This window comes from Oreochromis niloticus, linkage group LG22 (genome assembly GCF_001858045.2).
Source record: "Oreochromis niloticus isolate F11D_XX linkage group LG22, O_niloticus_UMD_NMBU, whole genome shotgun sequence".
Taxonomy (NCBI): domain Eukaryota; kingdom Metazoa; phylum Chordata; class Actinopteri; order Cichliformes; family Cichlidae; genus Oreochromis; species Oreochromis niloticus.
Window position 1 is genome coordinate 38615777 of NC_031985.2, and position 25064 is coordinate 38640840.

At 42.7% G+C, this 25064-nt stretch overlaps 1 protein-coding gene across 1 annotated transcript in view; it reads right to left on the reverse strand.

Moving 5' to 3' along the window:
- foxo6b (forkhead box O6 b) overlaps nucleotides 1-24905 on the reverse strand; it is a 39408-nt gene extending 14503 nt beyond the window's left edge. The window contains exon 1 of the mRNA XM_003455221.4: nucleotides 22916-24905. Within this exon, the coding sequence (XP_003455269.2) occupies nucleotides 22916-23413 (498 nt within the window). The 5' untranslated portion in view covers nucleotides 23414-24905. The remainder of the gene's footprint in view (nucleotides 1-22915) is intronic.
- Nucleotides 24906-25064: the final 159 nt, after the last annotated feature.

A 25064-nucleotide genomic window follows, 5' to 3' on the forward strand; every position in this document is an offset into this window, starting at 1 on the left:
GACGATGAACGTATTGTCAGACTTTACAAAAGTTGTCATTCTGCTTTATCAGTTGACATCACAGCACTCTGACTGCGTGAATCTCACCCTTGCAAACACAAAGCCACACCAACACGCGCACACACAAACCCACACACATCTCGCGCTTCGCAAGCATGGCATGCTGGGACGGCTCATTACTACAATGCCAAGCTACTAGTTGCTAAGGAGACCTGAGGGAGAGGGAGGGTTCCTGTTTCCATGGCAGCAAGCTCGCATCCTGCCAACTGTCTTCTACCCATGAGACTTGACCATCGTAGACAGAGAGAGAAAGAGAGACGGGGAAGAAAAAGTGAGGGCAGAATGGAGTGAAGAGAAAGGCTGGAGGGGGTTATGGTGAAGATGTGAGAGAGGAGGACTTGTAAAGATGCCTGTGAGGCTGCACACATGTTGGAGAACCAAAGAGTCTGTTGCAATAATGCAGAGGGAAAAACTGATGGGAAGAGAAGGAGGGAGAGCCTGGGGGGCAATGTGGATGCAGCAGTGTTCCCATGGCTAACAGGTCGCTGCGTGGCTAAAACACACCTCGATCTAAGCACTGAGAACGACAACACAATGACACTTTGCAGCGCTTCCTTCAGCTTCCACCTCTTAATGTCACACATGTCCCCAGGTGAACTGCCCGCCTCCCGGCTTTCACTACACGAAGATCTGACAGAGCTTTTGCACAAACATCCACAGAGCCTATCCATCAGGCAAAAATCTGCTTTGGTGAGAGTGTGCCGTAACGAACGACGGATGGGAGGGATGGAGAAAGGAGAGGGAGAGCATCTGTGAGGGATGAGCAGAGAGAGATTAAACTGATTGGGGAATGCAGGAAAAGGGCGACGAGGAGGTCGTACGAGGTGAAAGACGAGAGAAGAAGTCCTCAGTCTCAAATTCAAATTAGCCTTATTGGTTTTCAAGGACACTGAATTGTTTCCATCCTCTGTTTCTCTCTCCCCCTCCTCCCTCTTCCGCCAGCACATCTCTTTTCTTTTTCTTATTAAATCATTCTTTTCATTGCGCAGGACTGGTTTGTCACTTTGAGGAATACATGCGTGCCAGGGGAACTAGAACTGCAGGAGCCACCATATATTAACACCTAGAGCCTGGAGTGGTGCTACCAGTCCGGGACGTTAGTCTGGTTTAAATCAGGGAAGAGACGTTTCTGTGTGAAGCTTCAGAACCTGAACAGGTTCACTTTTTGTCATCAAGATTACACCAAACCTGCCAGGATGGACTCCATGAAACTACCTGCAACAACAAAAATGTCCAAGAGACATGTTTACATTTTTAAATGTAACAAATTAGATAAATATGTTAATTTGACAAAAACGGAGCTGAGTTTGTGTGAGGGGGGGGGGGGTACACCGTGAACAGGTCCCAGTCCATCACAGTAATGGGACAAAGTCAGCTTCTAAAGAAAAAGCTGTAAAGACTGAACACTAACTGTGAGCAAATCTTAGCAAGAGGTTTGCAAACAGTTTGCAAACAGTTTGTTCAACAAACAGTAAATGTACCTTTGACTGCTCTTTATGAGCAAAATCAACTGATTTATTTATTTATTTATTTTGTCTTGGAAAAAGAAGCATTAAAAAATGTAAGTGGTTGGTTTCTGGTCTCCGTTTGAGAGCGCTGCAGAATCCTTACACACGTGTAACAGAGAATATTCCCACAAACTTCCACACAACATACAAACATGCAGTAACTGTCCTCTCTCTCTCTGAGTGTGCGAGCCTCACTGAGCCTGTTTCTCATTGTCAGTGTGGCGTCTGTCTCTTTGTCACAGATGCTGGGAAACCAGAAGCCTCATCATCCTCATCTCATTCTCTTCTCTTCCCTCCCTTTACTGACTCTCACCAATCCACACACACACACACACACACACACACACACACACACACACACAGAGTTTTATTGACTTATTCATGCATGGGTTAGTTTCGGGGGCAGAACTCCTGTCTGCCAGTCTGACAGACAACCCGTGAACCCTTGAGACTCCCCTCCCCATCTTTGTCTACACACACACACACACACACACACACACACACACAGATACGCACACACACACACACATCTCTGTCACACCCCTACCCACCCCACCTCCCGACCTCCGAGTCCCCCTCACCCCGAGCAGGGCACATGGGTTATTTGTAGACCCAGGTTTATCCTACATCGTTTCCCCTCCCTTCATCTGTCGTTCCCCACCTCCTCTTCACTTTCGACTTCTCTTTTCACTCTCTGCTGGGGAGAAGGGGAAGGTATGCCCACATTTCCCAGAACAAAGACAGCCCAATTAAGTCAGTTTGAGTTAAGGTCTGTGTGGCAGAGAAGGATCGGAAGCGAGCAAGGTAGAAAGCGACGGCGGCGGAGCGAACGGCAAGCAGAGGGGAAGAGAGAGACGGTCTAACAAACAGGGAAAAGAGGGGGTGAAAGAGAAGTGGAAAGAAAGGAAGAAACGAGGCGCGCGAGTCACTTTGTAGCGGAAGCGGGTCGACTTCGTTTTTAGTTCCTCCATGGGAGACTATGAAATATTAATAACTGCTCCAGCCATATACTTCAGAGGCCTATGGTAAAACTTAAAGTCTAATGAGACGCCGCTCATGAATTGCTAATGGGGATGCTGCAATGTGTGTTATTTGTGTGTCTTTGAATATCTGCACATGTGTGTGTGCGAGTGAAGGGAGGAGGGGGGTCAAGTTGGTAACTGAGGGGTGGAGTAAAGCGGAGCGTTCAGTCTTTCAAAGTGCAGACGAGAAACTTCATTAGAGGCTTGAAGTTTCCAAGTGTTTTCTCTGATATTTGGCTTCGCTGTTCTCGGCGCTCCCACCACAGCTAACAAAGTTTGAAACCATCCTGTTAATTCAAACAAAACCAGAGTGGGTTGTTTGTAGCCAGGCTTCCTTTTATTCATGGCTGGAGTTGGATGGATGTCTGAAGGACAAAAAATATATATATTCAAGAGGTGAACTGGATTGTTTTTTTCAACTGTAGTGTTCGTGTGTTTGTGTGTGATTTGTTTAACAAAATTGCATAAAAAAGTTTGCAACACAAAGAAATGATTTTACCAGGAAAAAGTTATTAATGTGTTATAAATCAGTAAAAACTAACAAGCATTCTGTGGGCATTACTTACTTTAACAGTTCTGTGTTTTGTACATATTCATTTTGGGTTTTTGGTTAATTTTTGTTATTTTAAAGCTCTTTTATAGAGCAGTACAAACAACGTGCAGGCTTTGGTTATTTGCTCTGTTCAAACAGGTTTTAACAGCATAATTATTAACATAATTTTGAGTGTTTATTTATATGTTACAGTACATGTGTAACATTCGTTTTGATGTTTAGTAAAATTAGTTTAAGTGTTTGCTAAGTTTATGTTGTTTTCCAACAGAATAATACTGTGACACCGTACACGTGTTCAAACTGGTACATTTAGTTAAAGTTAAAAACGTAACCTGTTCCTGTGATGTACAAAACAAAAGTCATATAAAATTAATCAGCTATACTCAGAACGTATCCCACACTTACATTCGGTCAGTCTGAAAATCTATTTTCATTTTAAATAGCTCTATACAGCACCTTTATCTGTTTGACCTTGAAGGAGAGGTCAGAGGTCAAAGGTGACATGATATTTTAAATCCTTTGTATTGTATTTTCGATACGACAAGAACGCACATCATAATTATAAGAATGATTATAAGTTGCAACAATAAATCATTCTGCTGACCTTGAAGCTTAGGTGGATGTGCTCCAACCTGACCCCACTCTACACCCCTACAATATTTGGCAACTTGTAAAACTGTGGGTGGTGTCGACGTGGATTATACTTGATTTGTCTTTTACTGAAGGAAAGTCCATCACTGTCACTTTGTTGGATTCATATATCGGCTTTTTAAAAGTGAAAAAAGTAAAAACTGTATTCGGGGCTTATTGCTGACTGACACGTTTTTATTAAATGCCGTTAGCTACAGACGTACACACTTTAAAATGTGTTATAAAAGAAGGAGGCTCATTCTGCTAAAACACAACATAGTGAAAGAACACTGAAGTCTCTGCTCTACCTGAGAAACTCCCTCATCTTCCTTTCTCGCCCAGATATTCTGTAAAGCGGTGAAATACCCGTCCGAGTCTCCCTCTAATCTGTGCCAGAGCTGGCAGGCCTAGCGGAGCCTTGTGTAACCCCCCACCCCCCGGCTGAGCCATCAGCCAGGGGACTGTGGGCTGTGTGCATGGCAGGTCCAGGGGGAGCCCACGGGTGTAACACAGCATCGCAGGTTTGCTCACTGACCTCATTCCTCACCTTACTGAAACTCCCTCGGCAGGGCGCTGATGTAGAGAGCCAAGCATGCTTAGATTATTAAAAAATCAAATATGAAGCAGTCAGTGATGTATACACTGGACTGGCTGCAGAGCTGATCGATGCCACACTGGTAGCCTGTGGGAGTGAATTATACTGAATTGATTCAAATGAGCTATTCTGAACAGATTTCCATATGCATGACTGTTTATTATTAGTAAGAGCCAATTAGAAATTAGGAGTAAGAGCAGCAGGAGAATACGGAGTCAGTGCTGGAGCACACACTGATGAAAGAACACAAAGATATTCAGTTATTATCTTACTGAGAAACTAGGCTACTTCCGAAAGCTTCGCTTTGGAGGTGTCGCAAAATCTGTGAAGTGTTCTTGCCTCGTCGCAGGTTAGTTAATATGTGAATAATAATATATGTAATGCTGGGATCCACCAGGCAACAGGGTTTAAAGTCATAACGAAGGTTTCAAACCTGAGGCTGGAATCAGAACGTAAGACTGACGTGGGACAGTTTGAAGATGAGTCTGCATGTGTGTAAAATGATATTTAAAACAAATCTGAAGGTTATAGTAGTGCTAAGATTATTTTGCATTATCAGTAAATTCAGTCTCATTCACCTTACATTTGTCTGTCAGATTGATAACATCTGAACATCAAACACTATGAGGAGCTGTGTATTACATGTTTTTGTTCATGTGTGTCAAATAAATCCGTTTCAGCTGGAGTCAAACTTCTTTTTGTCTGACAGAACTGTTCAGTAGTATTTATGTGCTAGGATAACCATAATTATGATTCACACATTAAACATTAAAACGTGGTGTGTTACGTTTGATGATCCACACATGACAGTGCATAACAAAATACTGCAATACTGAAACAAATGCTCACATAATACTACATCCTGAAAATTAAAACTTTACCATCAGCATTCATTGTGACGTCTTCACCTCTCTTAAGCTGAGTTTGATTTAATTGATAAATTAATTATAATCAATTATTAAAATTGACAAAGTGAAAAGTTACACATTTACTCCGAGTATTAACCAGCTGTTCATATTGCTGTCTGAAGGAACAGAAGGTTTTAAAGGTGCTGTTCAGCCGGAGCCTTTCTGTATCAGGTGTGCATGTTTGTCCTGAATCAGTGCGCAGACTGTGGCTCTGAGTGTGTGCTGTTGTCTGTCTCTTTGTGTTGGGCCTACTGACTGAGCTTGTATAGGAGGCGACCCACTTGCTGTAGTCTTGGTCAACAAGAAGCCGCTGCTGAGAGCAGCACTGGGGTGAGCAGCTTGTATATGGCTCTGGGGTTGCTCCTCCATATCTGAGAAGCTGTGGTCATTTTCTGATGCATGAACTATTTCAGCACTAATACAAGCACAGCTGATAATTTATTGTTTAGCAATAATTTCCTCTTGTGCTAAAACAGCAGCTCACATCCTGAACATGAACTCTTGAACCACGACTAACGCAGCTGCTGAGAAGCTTACCACGTCAAACCTTCACCTTGTGTCTAACACAACAGAAGTGTTCCCATCTCTACTTATAATATCACATTATTTATATTATTTTATAAACTTTTGTCCCCAGGGGAGATAAAAGTGTAATACTGTGGGAATTCCACTGAAATGTGCTGCTTTCCATTCAGTATAATTCAGTCAGTCGGTCGTGGCAGATGGCTTCAGCAGAATTCAATTCACATCAAAATACAAAATAAAAAACATGAAAACTACATAAAAACAGCCAAAGGGAGGCGAGAACCCACTGTACTACTGGTGCCAGTCCAAGACTGGGTAAATTGGGAGGACTGCATCACATAACATTCTGGACAAGCCAAACATGTGGAGGATAAAGAATAAGATTTACATATGAGGTCAGTCAGGGTAACAACGACCGCCTTTACCAGTGCAAACTGTGCTACTATTGGCCAAAGACAATGGAAGAGGAGAGTGATGAGGCAATAAGGAAGGCAGGCAGGCTTGTGGAGATGAGAGTAAGGGAGGTAGATATATCGTGTGAGGAGGAGACCAGATGGAATGGAAGCAAGACCAGGAGCATCAGGGGTGGAGTCAAGCTGTTCTCCCACGAGGGAGGAGAAACTAGGAAGTGTAATCTTGAAGGAATTACTAATCTTACCATGTCAAGTAATATTGTGCAGGTGATGGAAATGGCTGCGCTGCATACATAGGAGGGAGGAACATAGGGTAACAAATAAGAGTGGAGGAAGTTGCACATAGTTTCACTACATCTTTGGCAGAAGGTCTGATCTAGAAGAGGAGACAGAAAGGTGGAGACAGGGGATGCAGCTAGGCGTGGTGTAGCTAGCTGTCAGATGGTAGTCTGACTTTAGACGTCAGGAGGAGGAAAAGGGGAAAAAGACATGGTGCTGAAACAGGCTGTAGGTGGCAGGGAAGAGTTACTAGATGACTGGGAAAGGACACCTGTAGAAACTGCCAAGAAGTTTTCTGGTGTATCCTGAGGGAGGGAGACCTGGTCGTGGAATGAGGAAATACAAGGAAGTGCTCAAAGGAAGTGTGATAGTCAAGGATAAACTGGTCGTGGCAGATGGCCCCGCCCCTCGCTGACCTGATTCTGCAGGTGGTTCCTTCCTGTTAAAAGGAAGTTCTTTCTCCCCACAGTTGAAAAATGCTTGCTCACAGGCCCTCAGCTCATTGTTGGGGTTTCTCTGTATTATTGTGGGGTCTTTGCCATATAAAATAAAGTGCCTTGAAGTGACTGTTGTTGTGATTTGGAGCTTTAAAAATACAATTTATCTGAAAAAAACGAATTAAAATATTTATTATATAGGTTTAATTGACCTGAACTGACAGTGGTGAGGTGTATGGTAGGAGTGACAGATCAGTTGAAGGCGGGGGTGCCATTACATCAAGGATCAGCTCTGAGCTGCTTCTGGTTAGCTATGGTGATGGAAAGGTAGACAGATGACGTAGTCTTCATGAAGCATGAGGTTTGCAGTTAACGTTGTGATCTGCAGTAAGAACAGGAAGGAGGTGGAAGTCTGGAGAGGTGAAGGTACGCGCTGGAGAGAGGAGGGAAGAACGTCAGTGAGGTCAGGTGGAAAGGTGAACCTGACAGGAAAAGTATTATTGAATTATTGCAGCACCTTGAGGAAACTGTGATTTAACTGGACTAAGAAGAGAGAGTGAAGGTAAATGAGTTAAAATCTGTAGGGTCACCATGCAAAACAATGGAAAGTGCACAAGAGAGGTGACGGAGAGTGGGTGGGGAGTACTGGGGTGATGTGTGAACGAGTAAGAGTTTACAAGATGGTAATGAGATCTGTTATTCATACAGTGCCAAATCACAGCGACAGCCACCTCAAGGTGCTTTATACTGTAAAGTAGACCCTGCAATAATACATAGCACTTCTGTGGGAGTAGAGTTCAGGTAGCTGCTCTGCTCTGTGAAGAAGACAACAGTGGGTGAATTATATCCTTTAAGTTCAACTACAACAGGTTGGGTTTTTTGGAACGCTGAACCTGTCTTATGCTGCTAACCTCTGTCTGCAAGGTCGAGATGATCCAGACATTTCCAGAGGAGGGACAATGGATACAATGGACAAAGCATGTTGTACATGAGACTGGCAGGCAGGAGGAACAGAGGAAGACCTCAGAGGATGTGGTGAAGGAATACACGCAGAGGGTTGGTGTGACGGGACACGATGCTGGGATAGGATGTAGGCAGATGATCCACTGTGATGTCCCATAAAGAGAGAGCAGCCAAAAGAAGGATAAGATCATTTGAAAAGGCGTGGATGGCAAGTCAGCTGCACAATAAGCACTGTGTATGGGAGGGGGGCTCTCCGTGGATAACATACACATGCTCTGTGGTCTGTGAGTCGTCATCTGCTCTACATGTATATCTGCTGGCATGTAACTGAACAAATGGGCTTGATTAGTTAATGTAGATCCATCGATCTCACCGTGAGCACTTATTCAAGTTGGCGTGCATATTCACGTGTGTCACACATGCACAGCAGATATGCAGCATTGTGATGTGCAGGAGTTCATTGCTCGTTTTGTGTGTGTGTGTGTGTGTGTGTGTGTGTGTGTGTGTGTGTGAAGGAGAGCAGGGCGTGCAGATTTCCACATGAGTGGGGCTGTCAGTAGGCATCAGTCAGCTAGGCAGCGACAGGCGGAGCAGATCATTAGCAGAGACAGAGAGGGGAAAGGGAAGGAAAAGGAAAATGGAGAAGAGAGAGCGCAGAGAGGGAAGGCCTCAGTGTTACGTCTTCAATATCCATCGTGGAAGAATTACACAAACAGACCTGAGCACTGCTCAGTCACGCAACCGCATCAGTACACCGCCATCCCCTAACTGCCCGCCTATCAGCTCCAGTACTCAAAGCTTAAACTGACATCACATCTGTCAATATCTCCAGGGCGAAGCTGCAAATTGACAGCATTTAAGACGATGCTAATCAATCCATAACGTTACGTTTTCTTGCAAGCTATTGTGAGCATTTTGTAAAATTTGACCCAGTAATCTTCTGTTGTGCTGTGTGAATCTTTAACTTCCCTGAAACAGATTTAATTCTTTGTAATAAACAAGCAGTGACTCTTGATGCTTTTTAGCAGTATAGTAAATGTATTATCATCACGCTCTCATTTTAATGTAACCTTATTCAACACCACAGCCAATTAACAACACGGCACAAAGTCGTCAGTGATGCTATAAAACAACCTGCCACAAAGTGACTGCGTTAAAGACACCTGAAAAACACACGTATGATGTTTAGTGCAGACATATTTCAGCAGACTCATTAGCTATCCATTAACAGCATCCTAAAGAGATGGGAAATGAAAGCTGCTGGTGTGATCTCATCAATGTAAAATGAAAATCGGTTATGATACTTCCTTAATCAAATAGAAGGGTGCTAACAAATACACTATCACCTCGGGGATGTGTTAACCCACACCTAGCATCCTGGTGACACCCTGTTGCTAACTCTGACAGCAAGTCTAAATGTTTATATTTTCCATCATCTTATCTAACCAGTAATTATTTATCCTCTGCTGTTAAGTGAAAAGGAAAACCTTTAATCCCCTGCTCTCCTACATATCACCAGTTTTGCATTTTGTCCTTTTATCGTCCGTCGGCTGCACCCATAACGCAAACTTTAGCGTTACATCTTGTTGGACAGTAAAATCAGCTCATCAGGCAGCTGAATTAAGACTTCAGATAGTGGGAAGATGATGCTTTGTAGAAAAGAAATGATGTGAGCATGTGTCCAGCTGTGCAAACATTACAAATGATTATTCCTGTACTACAAACATTATTCACACTATTCATCCAGTCTTTATGTCTGACGTCATTAGCCGTTACCAGGTCCAAGCTCCGCTTCAGGTCCCAAAGTCAAACGAACACTGCAGCATCACTGAGAGTTACAAACTGTCTAAATTCTTTCATCTTTAATAAAATGATCAGCGTTGCTGCTTTACCAGGTGTAACAATTAAGTTTAACATCCAGGCATCCATGAAAACAGAATTTATTAAGTTTAACAGAGTTAGCAGTTAGCAGGAAGTTAGCTCGCTAGCTTCCACCTAAGCATGATATAGCATGTTCTGACTGAGAGATTTCTGACAAAATTCAAACGTACAGCTCTGCTATCACTTCCAACATAAATGAAGACAGAAAACTAAACAGCAGTGACGTTTGTAGGGTTACTGAAGTTGGGCTAGCTGCTATATTAAACTGCTACGTTAAACTCATGGACTGAACATACACACAACCACTAGCACTTTACCACTACTGTATAGTTCTGTGTAGATAATCATTCTGTACATATGATAATTTTTAATCCCACAACTGTTTATAACTTACATAGTTCACATTTCTGTATAACTGTATATCTCAGATTTCTGTATAGTTTTTATTTCATATTTATATCCTGTTCATAGCCTGTACATAGCTTGTACTCACTACAGCCTGTACATACTTAGTTATAGAATATTCATAACATACTTCACACTGTGTACATTATAACATACCATAATAGACCCATTTCTGTAATATACTTACACATCTCTATTATTCCTAATTTATATTGTAATATATCTATATCACGGCTAAAGCACTTTCTGGATGGATGCAAACTGCATTTCGTTGCCCTGTACCTGTGACATGTGCAATGACAATAAAGTTGAATTCTATTCTATTCTATATAAAGATGTGCTATGTGATCACTAGCAACACAGCTATGTTAGCATAGCGTAAACACAGTGAGCTTAGTCATTAATATACTGCTGCATGGGCTGGGCAGTAGTTACATCGTAAGGTTTTAAAAATTGAGCTTTAAGATGAACAGTGGTAATGATAGTTTAAATAGAACAAGATACAAAACAAGTTAAAAACACAACAGCCTTAATAAACACAGAGTAGTTTGGACCCAGAAGCAGGGTTCATACGTCATCACTTAAAGACCGGATCGCTAAAATAAATTTAAAAAGGTAGTTTGCACACATAGTTTTTCTCAGCTTTAAAGATGGCTGTGATGCTAGCAGAGAAAAACTAGTATTAGCAACACACAGAAGCATGTTCACAAGCTGGTATTAGCTTTGGGCTAAAGGCTAGAGTACAGCTCTTCTCTGGTAACAAGAAATTAATTTAAAGGCCTTTAAGTAACTTTTTTGAGTATTTCAAATTGTGCATCTATCAGATCTAACTTATAGGTGTCTTTTTATTTTGCTGTTTTGAGATGGCAGTAGTGAGAGATGAATACCCATCCTGTGTAATCATACATAAAGATGACATAACATAAACATACACATACTGCAGACCCTGTTATTGCTGCCATGGCTCAGTTCATGAAACTTTGCAGAGCAGTTTTTTCTGTTGAAAGCAGAGAAAAATACTCAAAACTACATCCTAAACAGGTAAATTGTATCAGAGTCTGCTGTGGATTTGAGTGCAGCGTCTTTGAAAGAGCAGGCTTTTAATCTTTGGCCAGCAGATCTGAATTTCTTTACATGAGCTTGAAGCGACGGCAGCCACAGCAGAGACAGAGAAAGATGGGAGAGCGTCTGGATCAGAGAGGAACCAGGAGGGAAAAACAGAGCCAGAGAGAGTGCGGGGTTCATCTGAGGCTAGCTGTCATCACGTGCCGCGTCAGCCATCACATGACCAGAATGCTAAATGCAGAGCTCGGAAACCTGACCTATTTTCATCAAACTGACACAGAAATCCACCGAGAGGCCGTCTTACGCTGCTAACCTCTGTCTGCCTCCTGGACCACCTCCAGCATGCCGTCACACACACACACACACACACACACACGCACACACACACACACACATGCACACACACACACTTTGCACATAGCATAATGTAAATCTGCTTAGCCTTGATTTTAAGCAGTTTAATGATTTAATGATATTTGAAGAATAATTTACAAAATGACAAGATTATAGATTTTTCTCATTCATCCCCAGATTTTTTCACTTCACTTCAGTTTTATTTATATGACACTAAATAACAACAACATTCACCTCAAATTTGAAAGGCTTTTATTGCAATTTGACCAAATATGTCATTGGACTGATGAATATTCAGCAGTGAAAACGTCCTGGTTTCCACCCATCTTTGTGCTGACAGCAGGTATTTAGCTCTTTTCTCCACCTCGGCTCCGCCTGACATTGTTCACAGACACCTTCCCCAGAGCAGAAACTGTTCTAACAGACATTTTGCAAAGACAATGGCCAATTAATTCTGGTTAAAACACAGCAAATGATCCTGCTCTTAAGACACTAATGGCTTTAATTTTCAACAGGCTTTTATCAGCTATGATCAAAGTGCAATAACAGACATCTTTAATGAAAATGGATTCAATTGCCTGCAAATGGAAGTGAGTTGATTGATGGTGAACATCACCTCGCTGTGACTAAACTACACCGAGAACAATAATTATCACGGGTGAGTGATAGTACAGTAAAATGACAGAGTGGAGCTTTTTACTCTGCTGTTCTGTAACTATTGCAGGCGTGAATCTGCCTCACAAATGTCAGACTTTTCATCATCCGTCAGTACAAATGTGTTTCTCCTTCCTAAACCGAGTTCCTACAGTGCCAGAGACCACTCTACTCCACCGGCCGTGGCAGTTTGGAGAGACTGTTTTAGGTTTTCTGAACAAAGTTGTTTAGATTTTTTTAAACAATGGTATTCTTATAGTCTTTTATTTAATCATGATAGAAACGTGGCTGGATGAATTGCTGTACTGGTCTCTCACCTACTTTAGCTCAGAGTTAAATATATATCTTTGAACTAAACAGCCTTCAACACCAGAGGATGGTTACAAACGGCTCTGATGATCCTTAATGATTTAAAAATTGTTACTATTTTCAGGTCTATCACGTCTTCTTCAAAAGTCTAAAATGGCATTCATGCAACATTCAAGAAGTATGTAGATGTGGGGAACTACTCCGATGACGGCACGACGTTCATTTTGGAATTCTTTTCCAACCAAGACCAGAAATGACTCACAGCCAATGGTTGGTCACCTCTGACGGGTTTGATAGGGGACTTTGATCAGTCCACCAGTTTCTCCAGCCTGAAAAGCTGCACGGCCAGTTTGTCCCTACTTTAAAAACAGGAAACACACGTGTGGGAAACGACTTCATTTGGTTTAGCCAACAACAACCAAAAAAACACTGGATTTGCATTAGTAACAGTTACAGTAATAAACACATTTAGGGTGTATTAATGTTTAATCCAGTTTTAAATGGAAAACTAAAGTTCCCCACTGTATGGATCTGTAACTTCATTGCCTCCTTTGTCAAAGCAACGCTGAGGAGTCAAAACAACTACATGTAAGCGACGTGTCATCACTGTATTGTGTTGATTGTACGTTCAGATCAAACTAATAGTGAGTGCATTTCTTATGAGGATAGTAGGCATGCTTAAAGTTAGCCAAGATGCTTTTCATAATTCTGCTAACTATTGCAAGCTTTTATAAAAGTGTCATAAACAGACACTTGAATCACTGCAATAATTTCAGTATTTTCAGACAGCATACGTTCTCTAATTCAGCCTGCGTTTTAGCCTATTTCTCTCAGTACACCTATTAAGAAGGGCATGTGTTGCTCTACATTTTGAGATTTAAAGGCCAGTCTATAGTTTCTGTGTCCAGCGATAAACATGTAATGAGTGCGGATTTTGATTTTTTAGCTTGTTTTCAGAACCTCTACATACAATGCTGTGTTTCGGTGCAGCTATGTTTTGGACCTGGGAGCTCTGTGCTAAATGTAATTACTATAACGTTGTGAATTTTCAGCCATTTTTTAACTGTCCGTTTTCTGATTTCCCATAAGTCCTCCTGACTTGCTCCTTCCACATCGGCAAACAGGCGCAGTGCCCTCATGCTCCAGGTTCTGTTGCAGAAGCCAAGACAAGGGCCTTCTGCTGCCCGGTCCATACAACACACCCAGTTTACATGTAGAACAAGTTTTTTTCATCCTTTCTTTGTGTAGTTAGGGAAAGGAGAAATCTATGATAATAGTTAAATGAGAAACAATCACAAATACATATGTACAGTCATGTGAACACAATATACAGATAACTGTAGGACTGATAGGAGGAGCACATTTTCTCTTCTGGTTTCCAGCACGGTCAGGCAGTGGCAGCAGCAACCAGTCCAAAGAAAGCTGGCTCCTATGGAAGATGGTCTTAGACTGAGCTTGGTTTAAGTAGTGGGTTATCTGGGGGACCGCAGCAGAGTCCAAGAATCAGAACCTGACACCACAGGTTGACTGCCACAGTATTTAATTCACATTATTTTATACTCACCAACCCATTCAGTCTGTGGATGTGAGCACTGTCATAATGGAAGAGACCAAACATGTCTCACTCACATGGGGACGATTGGAACCACCAACAGGGGAAGGGTTTCTCATCCACCTGGGATCTACACATCCATATTCTCTTACCCTAACCCAATACCCAACTTCTCACTGTGGCTGTAGCTGGCCATCTACTAATGGTAAGGTTGCTGGTTGGATCCCCGGCTGCTCTGGTCTACATGCCAAATATCCTTGGGCAGGATATTGACCCCAAATTGCTCTCGGCTGCATCCATTGAGGTATGAATGTAAAACGCTCATGTAGGAAAAAAAGTGCTCGTATGGGTGAATGAGGCACTCAGAGGTAGAGTATATAAGAACCAGTCCAAATGTGACCCCACTGACATGTGTTGAGATTCCAGTCTCTTATTCAAACGTCTGGTAGAACTGACACTCTTCAGCGCTTCTGGAAATTTGTGGTGGAGACGCTGTGATCCAAGTTCTCCGGTGTGGTGCTGAGAGCTTCACTCTCCAGCAGCATTAATCACAAGCCTGCTGTCCCCCAACTGATTACCTCCCATCAATCTCAGTTTGCCGAGCCCTCGAACAGGAGAAAGCCTTCATGAAGATCTGATTAAAAATGTAACTGACTCATAACAGGAGCACACGACCGGCCTCTGAGTCGATGCTCTGTGACAGAACAAAGGCGAGAGCGAGACTTATCTGCTCATCTCCAAATGTACGTTCATGTGATTACGCAGAGATCCAGGTCTGATCCCACTGAGGGGACCTGCCGCAACTGGGAGGTCTGGAACCAGTGGAGGTCTGTCGGCGTGCGTGCATCAGTGTGTGGTACTGCAGACAGGAGGGGGAGTGACTTTGAGAGTGTCTGAGAGGCACATCCTGCCTGCAATTAAGGTGGAATCAGAGAGAGATCTGTGCTGCCTTGATAATGAGCCTCATCTGAATTATTAACTAGCGCTGTACCCCCTGGACCTGGACTCCCATCAGCCCCAGCCACACCACAACAACAGCAGATGCACACATGTACACACACAGAATCTTCAGATCCATACAAACCTCTATTAAATCCATTTCGGCATGTGCAGGAACTCCAAACTAATCCCATTTGCAAAGAAAATAAGGGCAACACATTACTTGGAGTGGTCCTCGTAAGGCATTATGAGGCATCAAAAGCTCTTATAAACTGAGTGCATAATGATTTATTAAAATTGGTGCATAGTATAATGAGTACAATATGCAGAAGGTTGGGGTGAATACTTTATGAGGCAACTCTCTCATTAATCACATTAAAATTTAGTTCAATTTCAGATGCATGATTACATTAGAACGTTTTCTCGGTGATTCCAGTGGGATCGTAATCAGTTTGATGCTGCTGTGAACTGATGGACTGACTGCACACTAGCACCCTGTATTATGTTTCGCTATGATGGTAAACCTAAAACTGGTTTTAGTTTTTAACGTCATTATGGGATAATTCCCCGACTGGCTGGAAATTTCCTGTCGTGTTCATACGGCTGGGAGTGTTTTAGCATCTTAATATAAAGCTCTTCACGTCACTCTTTCCTGAACATTTCAAAAAAGAAAAATGTTGTTTTTTAAGAAACGGAGCAACATTGGTCGCCGTTTACTAACAGTGCATATACACAGATACACATCAGCAGTTTGCCAACATTTTCTTGCCTTAATCGGTTTGTATGAAAATTACAAATTCCAAAAGTTTGAAGTCCTGATGACCAAATGAAGCCCTGGCTGAAAATTGAAATACATCTTTAATATGAATATTACTCTATTACTAATTATTCTTATTATTGCTTTTTGGTGCTTGTTTACAGCTTTCCTAAGCATCATGAGACACGCGCCCAGAATCAGAATCATAAAACAATTTAAAAACCAAAACAATTAAATAACATGTAAAAATATAAAAACAAATACTATATTTAATACTAAATATATTCCTGTATTTCTTGTGTTATCTTGAATATTTGATCTTTCATTAAAATTACTGTGTGGTCTCCACTGTCTGACAGATGCTGGAGGATGAGGAGGGTTTCTTTGTTTTGTTGTCCTTCACCTGTTTTCTTCTTTTCTTGTAGTCTCGTTCTCATTTTTCATATCAACTGTGATTCTGATTTTTTTCCTTGAGCCATGGTGACTTTTTATTTATTTATTTAAAATGATCAGTCAAACACTTTGGAAGTGGCCCCTCTCCTGGTTTCCTCCGTGGACCTCCAACACTGTAGCCTTCTCTCTTAAATTATCATCAGCCGCAAAAGAACAAAATTATTCAGCACACATGCGTGATAAATCTGATAAATCTGACAGTGGTTCTGCGTGGGAACTATTTTTTTTCCCACACATGTGTTAGTAAATCGGGCACATTGTCTCGATGTTTGCAAGAAAACGTCCCAAACTGATCCAGCTCCAGATCTCCTTCTGGATCTGAACATTTGATTCGTGCAGGAGGAGGAACATTTACAGAGAAACATTTAAAGAGGAACACTTTCCTGTTCTTAATTTTCCTCTGATTTTCCTGCCACCCAGGCAGCCATTGCTCTGCTATTGAAAAACCAGTGCTTTATTTTCCAAGCACCCATGTTTGTATCGGGTCATCAAGCCAGACAGCTGCTGTCCTTATGATAATACATAGACATTAATGGCTGTCTGGAGTGCTAGACATTACAAATGTGAAGATGAATGATCTTCTCCAATCTAAAGTTATTTATTTAGCTTTAATCACCGGCACTCACGTTCCTTAGTAACACTCAGGGAACATTTACATCTATTTAAATGAAGATGTGTTAATGAACACATATAACTTTTTTTTATTGACTCAAGTCACCATCATCATTATTATTATTATTTATTTATTTATGAATTTTAATTATGGGATGACCTGAAATGTCTGTTCTGCATTAAGTATGTCATCACCACTTGATAACAAATGGAAACAAATGGTAAATGGTCTGTATTTGTATAGCGCTTTACTTAGTCCCTAAGGACCCCAAAGCGCTTTACACATCCAGTCATCCACCCAATCACACACTGGAAACAAACGGCTTTACAAAGCTAAACCTTACTGCTATTGTGCAAGAGAAGTTTTGCATGAGCTGCATGTGTAAGTTATATGACTGACTCTCATATCATTAAACAAATGGAAACCAGCAGGAAGGTGAAAAAGGTCAGAACAATCGTAACAACACATGAACTGAAAACAATGGCTGCCTGCAGCAGCAGATGATGGTACATAACCACATTTCAAAAACGCAGTAGCGTTGATGAAAGTTGCTAAAGTAAGTAAAATCTCTTGGGGAAATCTAAGGTATTGTTCGTAACGCCCCGACTTTACACGCTGCTGTTGTCTGACGAGGCCTCTGCTCATCATCTGAGCCAGAAACTGGAACATTTTGAAGGTCTGGTAGACAACACAGGGAATGTGTACTGGGTCGGCATTTTACGACACCACCAGGCACGATTCCCAAGATCCGCCTGCTCGCTGACTGTTCTGTGTCTGGACTCTGTTTTCTCTCTGGAATTTCTGTCTGAAGACAGTTCGTTAACAATTTATTCCAGCTGATTGAAGTGTGAGGGCTGAGAGCAAGAATATTATGTGCTATTCCAACCACTATGACTCATTTAGGCAGTGAACACCCCGCCTCCACTGCTGGTGCATCCCCTGTTTACATCCCAGCCCTTCTCCAGATTGAAGCGATATCTACTCAGATGCCTTTTGTCGAAACTGACAAGGCAACTGATCCCCTTGGACCAAAATCAGCCTCCTTCCCATTCAGGCCCTCACCAGCTCTTCCCAACTGTTTTCTCTCCATTCACAAGACTGATCAGATGAGTTTACCACAGTCTCAGACTCAACCACCAACCCCCCTCGCCTTCCAAATTCCTCTTCTCATTCCCCGCCCCCAGTTAACCCAGCCCCAGGCCTGCCAACTCCAGAGCTGCCTCTCCTTCTGCTGTGCCTTTGTGATAATAACAATAACTGTGTAGTGGTGCAGAGGGCTTTCTGTTGAGCTAGCGCCAGGCCGGCTGGCACGGGGAACCCTCTAAGCTTGTTTCACCATCTCCAACCAATTCCCCTCTGTCTGGGCTGGCACTGGAGCATCACAGGCATTAAGGCTGCTATCAATGTGCTCAGCAGCAGGGGCCATCAGCACCACTCACGCACTCGCTCTATCTCTTCTCTCTCCACCTCTCTCTTCCTCTCCCACTCAATATGGAATCCAGTTCAAAAAAAGGCTTTATTGGCAAGACAAATAATACCTTGTTCTTCTCTCTTTTCTGCTTTCTCTTTCTCATCTCGTCACCTTGTTGTCCTTCTCTCTCACCCACGAGTGGATTCTCAGCAGAACACGGTGACGTTCCTCAGCCCGGGCAGTAATACAGCAAGTGCTTTATGATGCATATTAATGATAAAGATTCACTTTTGCTGTCTGTAATCAGGGACACAGAAGATAAGCTAATCTAAAGTCAGTTTGATTGTTTTAAGGTGGACATCATTTTGGATTAAAACTGATTTCCAGCAGGTGGAAATGCAGCCCAGAGGAAAGATTCGATGGATGCAATATGCTTTCTTTTCTTCTCTGTAGGAGTTAAAACATCATCATCAATACTTTTATTGTGAGTTCTCTTATATGTCACCATGTTAAAGTTTTTCAGTTTAATCTGTGTTACTGGAAGGTCACTCGAATGAGCCGTAAAATTCATCCTTGCTTAATGACCCTCTTGTCTACGTGCTTTCAGACAGGATGCTGCGTATGGACGGAGACACGATCGTGAGCTACTTTATTAGTTACACCTGTACAGTCTAAAGCAATCCAGGTTTGCCTCATTTTATCAAACACTGTGTTTATTTTTAGCACTACTGAAAAGATTTTACTTTGGTGTTGACAGCATGGGCTGGAATTTGTTTTTTTAAATATATATATTCTGTTCATATGCAAATAAAGAGAGCCAAACGACACGATTCCACCTTTAGTAAAGGTGGAATCGTCCCTAGTGACAAGGAGGAGTGAAAACAAGGAGGGAGGGAGGGTGGGGCATGTAAACGAGAATGAACAGCTTGCAGAACTGGGGGAACCTATATAGATGAAGCAGCGTGTTTGGAGGCGTGGTCCCGCTCCTCAAATTCCGATACATAATCTGCAATTGTCATCAAAGACTGAAAGATACGAGCTGAGGAGCTTAAACTGAAACAGATTCCAAATTGAGCTGTAAAAGCTCATTTCAGATATGTTTACATACTAGTTACTGTCCTCAGCATCGTACTGTTCTACCCGACCATAACACTGGAAACACAACCCGTGCTCAACCACACCGGATATTAAACAAACCTGACGCTTCCCCTACATCACGTCAGGTGTTTAGCAGAGCTACTCCAAAGATTTTTAGACGATCTACACTCAGGTCAACAGATGTTTGTTTTAATTCAGAAGACCTGGAACTTGTTCTAACACGAAAAGCATAAATATAACTGCACTTCATTTCAAATAACTAGTCCTAGTACTAGTTATTCTGTGCAACCTGCTTCACTTTGGTGAAACTTTGTTAGGATTTTTAAAATGTGTCTCATCAGGTTCAGATCTGTTCTAAACAAATGTTTGATCTGCATTCATGTGTAGATTGCTGGGAAAATATGCCTCCCCTAAACTGAGTTCACTAATGAAACTCTACGGTTGTTCTGGTGCTGAATACACCAACGGAAAGAAACACTATAAAAAAAGGCCAATCTCTCATGAGAGACAGAAAACAAGAATTAATGCTTAATAAATTGCTACTTGTCTTGTGTTCATGTCATTTTATCGCAGTCTGATAACCACAGGCATACACCCACAATGAACCTCTAACATGCTTCTTCGTAAAGCCTTCAGGTAGAGTCAGATCATTGCTGCCTACCTGCCTGCCTGCTGCCCAATCTGTGTGCAGTACAGCCTGCAGACAGGCCACAGCTCAGCACATCCATTCCCACGCAGAGCCACTTGTGAAATGAACATAACAGTGTGTGTGTGTGTGTGTGTGTGTGTGTGTGTGTGTGTGTGTGTGAGAGAGACAGAGAGAACCCCCCCCCCGTCACCACCAGCAGCACCGAAACCACCCACAGAACTGAACTCACTTCATACAGCCAAACACAGCCTCCCACCTCAGAGCCAATAACAAACATGGCTGAAACACTTGACCACAATTACTGAGCCACAGTCAGAGAAATCCATACATAGTCAGCAATGCAACCCTGCTGCTGTGTGTGTGTGACGACAATCAAAGAAATCCACATACGTATCATTGGAGACAAGCAGTGTGTGACAGCATCTGATTGGCTGCTGTGGCCTTAGCACTTCACACTTAAACGAGTGAGTGACACCTCAACAGTGTTTGTCTGAAGGGTGCACGGGAAGCTGCTGGCCTAGTTATGGAGACACAGCCCAGTGGCAGGACTGAGCAGCAGCTCTCAGACGCGATTACACAACAGCTCTTAAAGACTTCTTTTAGTAGCGAGACATTGATTGGATCTTATTTCCTTCCCACTCATCCCATTCATCCAGCCAGTCATATACTCCCAAGCCCCAAGCCCTCAGTGTGAGGGTGTACACATATTCTACTGAAATGTCAGTGCCTGCGTACGTTTTTATGTATTACATACCTATAATACACACTGTGTTATAAATTTCATTGAAGCAGTGTGCATGTCTCTCTCTTACTGTCTTTTGTTGATGAGACTTATTGTGATTGAATCAAGTTGTTGTTTTCACACAGGACCCTCTCTGCACCAATCACCTATCTTGCCACACCGGCCAATCAAAACCTCCAAACAAAGCTTCAGTGGAGGTCAGCCAGGAATCATGCGGAGCATCCCCCAGTCAGCAACAAAAACAAGACCCAGGGAATTAAACCCTGTCATTACAGCCAGTTATGTTTTTCATTGGTTTACGTTTCTTTGTTTTTGTTCTTTCACGTTTTTACATGGATTAATCTGCAACTCGGTTATGTTCAGTTTTCAGCTGGTATAGAGTTGAAGCTTGGAGGAAAGTGTAAGACAAATAAAAAGAAAGATGCTCACAAAAACATTGTAAGAATAGGATAAAGTGGCAGGATAAGTGTCACACACAGATTAATCCCACTATGACCCTGTTTCCTCTTCTTCTGTATGCTCGATACAGTATCCCCTGGGTGACCCACTAAAGCAAAAACACCATGGCAACAAACCGCTGCTTTAAAAAGCATCCAAATTTCTCCTCCACCTCTTATAAACAATACTGACAATTGACTGTTATAAGGATCATTTTTTCAGTGGTATAATATTAATGCAGCTCTGAGGGGGCTTTAAAGTTTATAAAGAAATCATTCTGATGATGTCATAGTGATGTCATCAGAATTTTGTAACAGTAAAGTCAGCGTGTACACAGTACAGATGTTTTCAGTTGGAGCCATAACGATGACAAAAGAAAGTCTGTACATCTCATCCTCTGTAGCTTTAATTATGAACTCTTTGATTTAAAAACTAAACTTCCCCTCTCTCTTACTCTCTCTGTACATATAGATAGATAGATAGATAGATAGATAGATAGATAGATAGATAGATAGATAGATAGATAGATAGATAGATAGATAGATAGATATAGTGAGTCCCCAGTCTTTCTGTGGAGCCGAAATACTAAATGCACCTTTAAGACTGTCATCCTGTTTAATAAATACATCGTGTGTTTTCACAGCGCCTGTGAACCTGTTTTAACAAGATGGGAGAACCTGAGGCTTCGTCCGTGTTCTGTTACAGTTAACAGTGTCTTTCACTTTTTAAAACGCTCATTAATTGCTGCACTGACCCTTGCATCCCACTGAGGAAACTCCCACTGAGACCATAAAACACAAGTGGAGACAGAGCAAATCAGGTCTGTAATGATACAAATGTTCTTGTTATTTAATGCAGTTCCGTTACTTTTGTGTTTAATATAACTTGAAGCCCACTTTGATGGTTTATTGACAGTCTCCTGTTGGTTTATAAATACAAGAAACAGAATGACACTCAACTCTGTCACACAGTACGAAGGAAAAAGCCACAGTGTGAGGCGTGGAAACAAAGGACTAGTAATCCTAACACAGAATAGGTGATAACCTTAAGTAGATTACAGCTAGCAGTCTATGAGATTACCCTCGTATTAATTTGAATGATAATCTGTAGTTACATCTGTTTGCTGTGACACCCACTGTCATCATCTCTTGTTATTACCCTTTAAGCCCCTCGCCTTGTGCCATGCTTTCCCACAGCCTGTGCGTAACTCGGCGTGCGCGCAATGGATAGTAGGGGGCGGGGTGGCTCCAAAGGGTTTATCCCCGTCACGCAACCGACTGCATAGGTAACGGAAATCGGACAGGAGGCTCACTATGTCCCCGATGTGACCCGACATGGTGGGGAAATACAAGCTTACGGGCGCGAATGCGTCACGGCTCGCCTACCCAGGAGGAACCGTGAAGAGGGGAGTTTGGGCTCCGTCTGGCTTCTCCTGTTTGCACACGCTGGAATTCCTGAATGCAATGAACCCAGTGAACCCTTATCCAGCCACGCTCATTGCCCCTGCTCACACACTGTACTGTGGAGTGACACGAGGACACGCCACTGACATAAATTGCTGGAACCAAGGGTCAATTATGTGGCTTTGAGATATGCAGGAAAGGGGGTGTGCTGCAGAAGCTTGAGGCTAAACATAGTGTAGGCTAGTATTGCACTCAAACCGTTGCTGTGTGGTGTCAGAACATTCTTTCATGTGGCCTACCTTCCACCCGGCTGAACTGTTGCTGTCGCCTTTATCCTTAAAATAAGGAACAAAGCGAACCATCCAGTCGTATATCTGGGACAGGGTGAGCCTCTTCTCCGGGGCGCTCTCGATGGCACGGGTGATGAGATCTGCATACGACAGGTTTCCCCACGCGTTCCGTCGGGAGGACTTGGCTTTGCGTAGCTGGCCGGCCACGTCGAGGGCAGCCCCGGACATGCAGGCGGGAGCGGCCACGACCGGGGCCGGGGCGCCGGCCGGATGCTTGATCTCGGCCGGCGCGCCGCCTTTCCTCTCGCCCCGGCACGCCGGGACGTTGTACTGCTCCACTTTGACCGCCGCCAGGGCCAGACCTCGGCTCGCCTCCTCTCCCCCGGGGAAGTCTTCCGGACACGGCAGCGGCCAGGTGCACGACGGCGGCCGAGCGTGGGGCTCAAATTCCGAATCGATGTCAACCTGATGCGCATCCACGCCGCTGTTCTCCATCATCATCAGCATGATCTCCCGCTGAATAGATGTCAAAACCGGGCAAGGTCACAGTAACAAAACGCGTGTCAATGTTGACGTGACAGTGAGTGAAAATGCCCAAACTGTCCAAACGGGGTAAAAAGATGTATTTGTACAGTTTCACACACAGGGATTATCAGCAGCTGTGTGGCATATTATCATTCTCCTCAGCGCAACAATGTGGCATCACATCAGGACAGATGAAGGTGTATCCAAGGCATCAAAAGCAGTATCAGTCTCTCTTCCATGTTAATTGAACAACACTGGCTGTGTGGCTGCATGCACAACCAAGTGACGGTCAAACATCCAGTAAAAAAGCCAGACACACTTGGAGAATGTCTCTGTTCGCGCTCCGGCTGCAGCAACAGTTGATCCTTGACAGACGAGGTCCAGAATTCTTATCAAACTCCCCCCAAATTAATTGACTTCAGATTTTTCTCCAGGCTCGGATCCCAGCTCTGCTGGCGCGTTTGGGCAGATTGGCCAGTGAAACATAGCCTATTTACTCCTTTAGAAATCAAAACAGGCTCTCATGAATCATTCATGTGAAGCCGTAAATTTCCAGATGAGGGAAAAAAAGAAGCCTCTCGTGGGTTTGTTTGGGAGCATCCTCTGTCTCCTCTCCGCGCAACCTGACTCGGTGTGGTAGAGATTTCTACCTTTGTCTTCAGCTTTCCGTGCACATGTCACATGGGTACCGTCTCTCTGTCTGTTGCTCTGCCTTTATGCTACAAGTCTGTGTGTCTCTGAAGGCTCCAAGCCACTCAACTGTAGCCTGGAATAAAGTGGAATAAGTGCTGCTTCCATATAATTGGACGCCGCCTGGATCAAGTCACTCCCTCTAGAACAGGTTTCCAGAGAGGGAGGAGTGTGTGTGTGTGTGTGTGTGTGTGTGTGTGTGTGTGTGTGTGGTGAAATTCCCGACAATACTCTAAAGCAACCCTTTCTATACAGCAGACAAATTCATTTATAGACCTGTATTTTACAATAGTCACATTTTTTCCTAATTAAAGAAAAAATTGAACTTCATTTTCCTGACAAGCCTGTCGAGAAACTTCTGCCAGGTTAATGTTTGACAGTCCGACTGCCTCTTATTAGAAAAGAAAAACTAATAATTTACCAGGAGAACACAAACTAGAACTGAAATCATTCGTAGAAGTATTATTTTCTTCTATTTGTTTTGCATTATTATTTTTGTAGTTTAATTCAGTGAAGTATCTGTATGAAACCAACACCCCAAGGATGCATTCCTGGGTGTAAATGTTATGAACTGGTCCAGTTTAAACAGTCTGAACTGAAGATAAAATACTGTGTTCACCTTGTAAAACACGGCTGATGTTCATCTTTTACTGACAAAAACACACAACCCTGATATTCTTTTTTAAATGTGGCTACAAGAAAGATTGTGGCCATCTTGTTATTGTGTGATTAGTGTTGATTGGTTATAGTTAAAAGATTGTTATCAGTCTATGTTTGTTAATAAAATAATAGAACATAATGCAGAAAAAGATTAAACACCAAGGTTAGTGTTCAGTAATTAAATCCCTGCAGTAATTATAGAAGCAGCAAAGGTTGTGTAGTATGTGCGTTTCATTACGCTAACATATCTGCTTTCTTTATTTGCATACTTTCCTCCCATCGT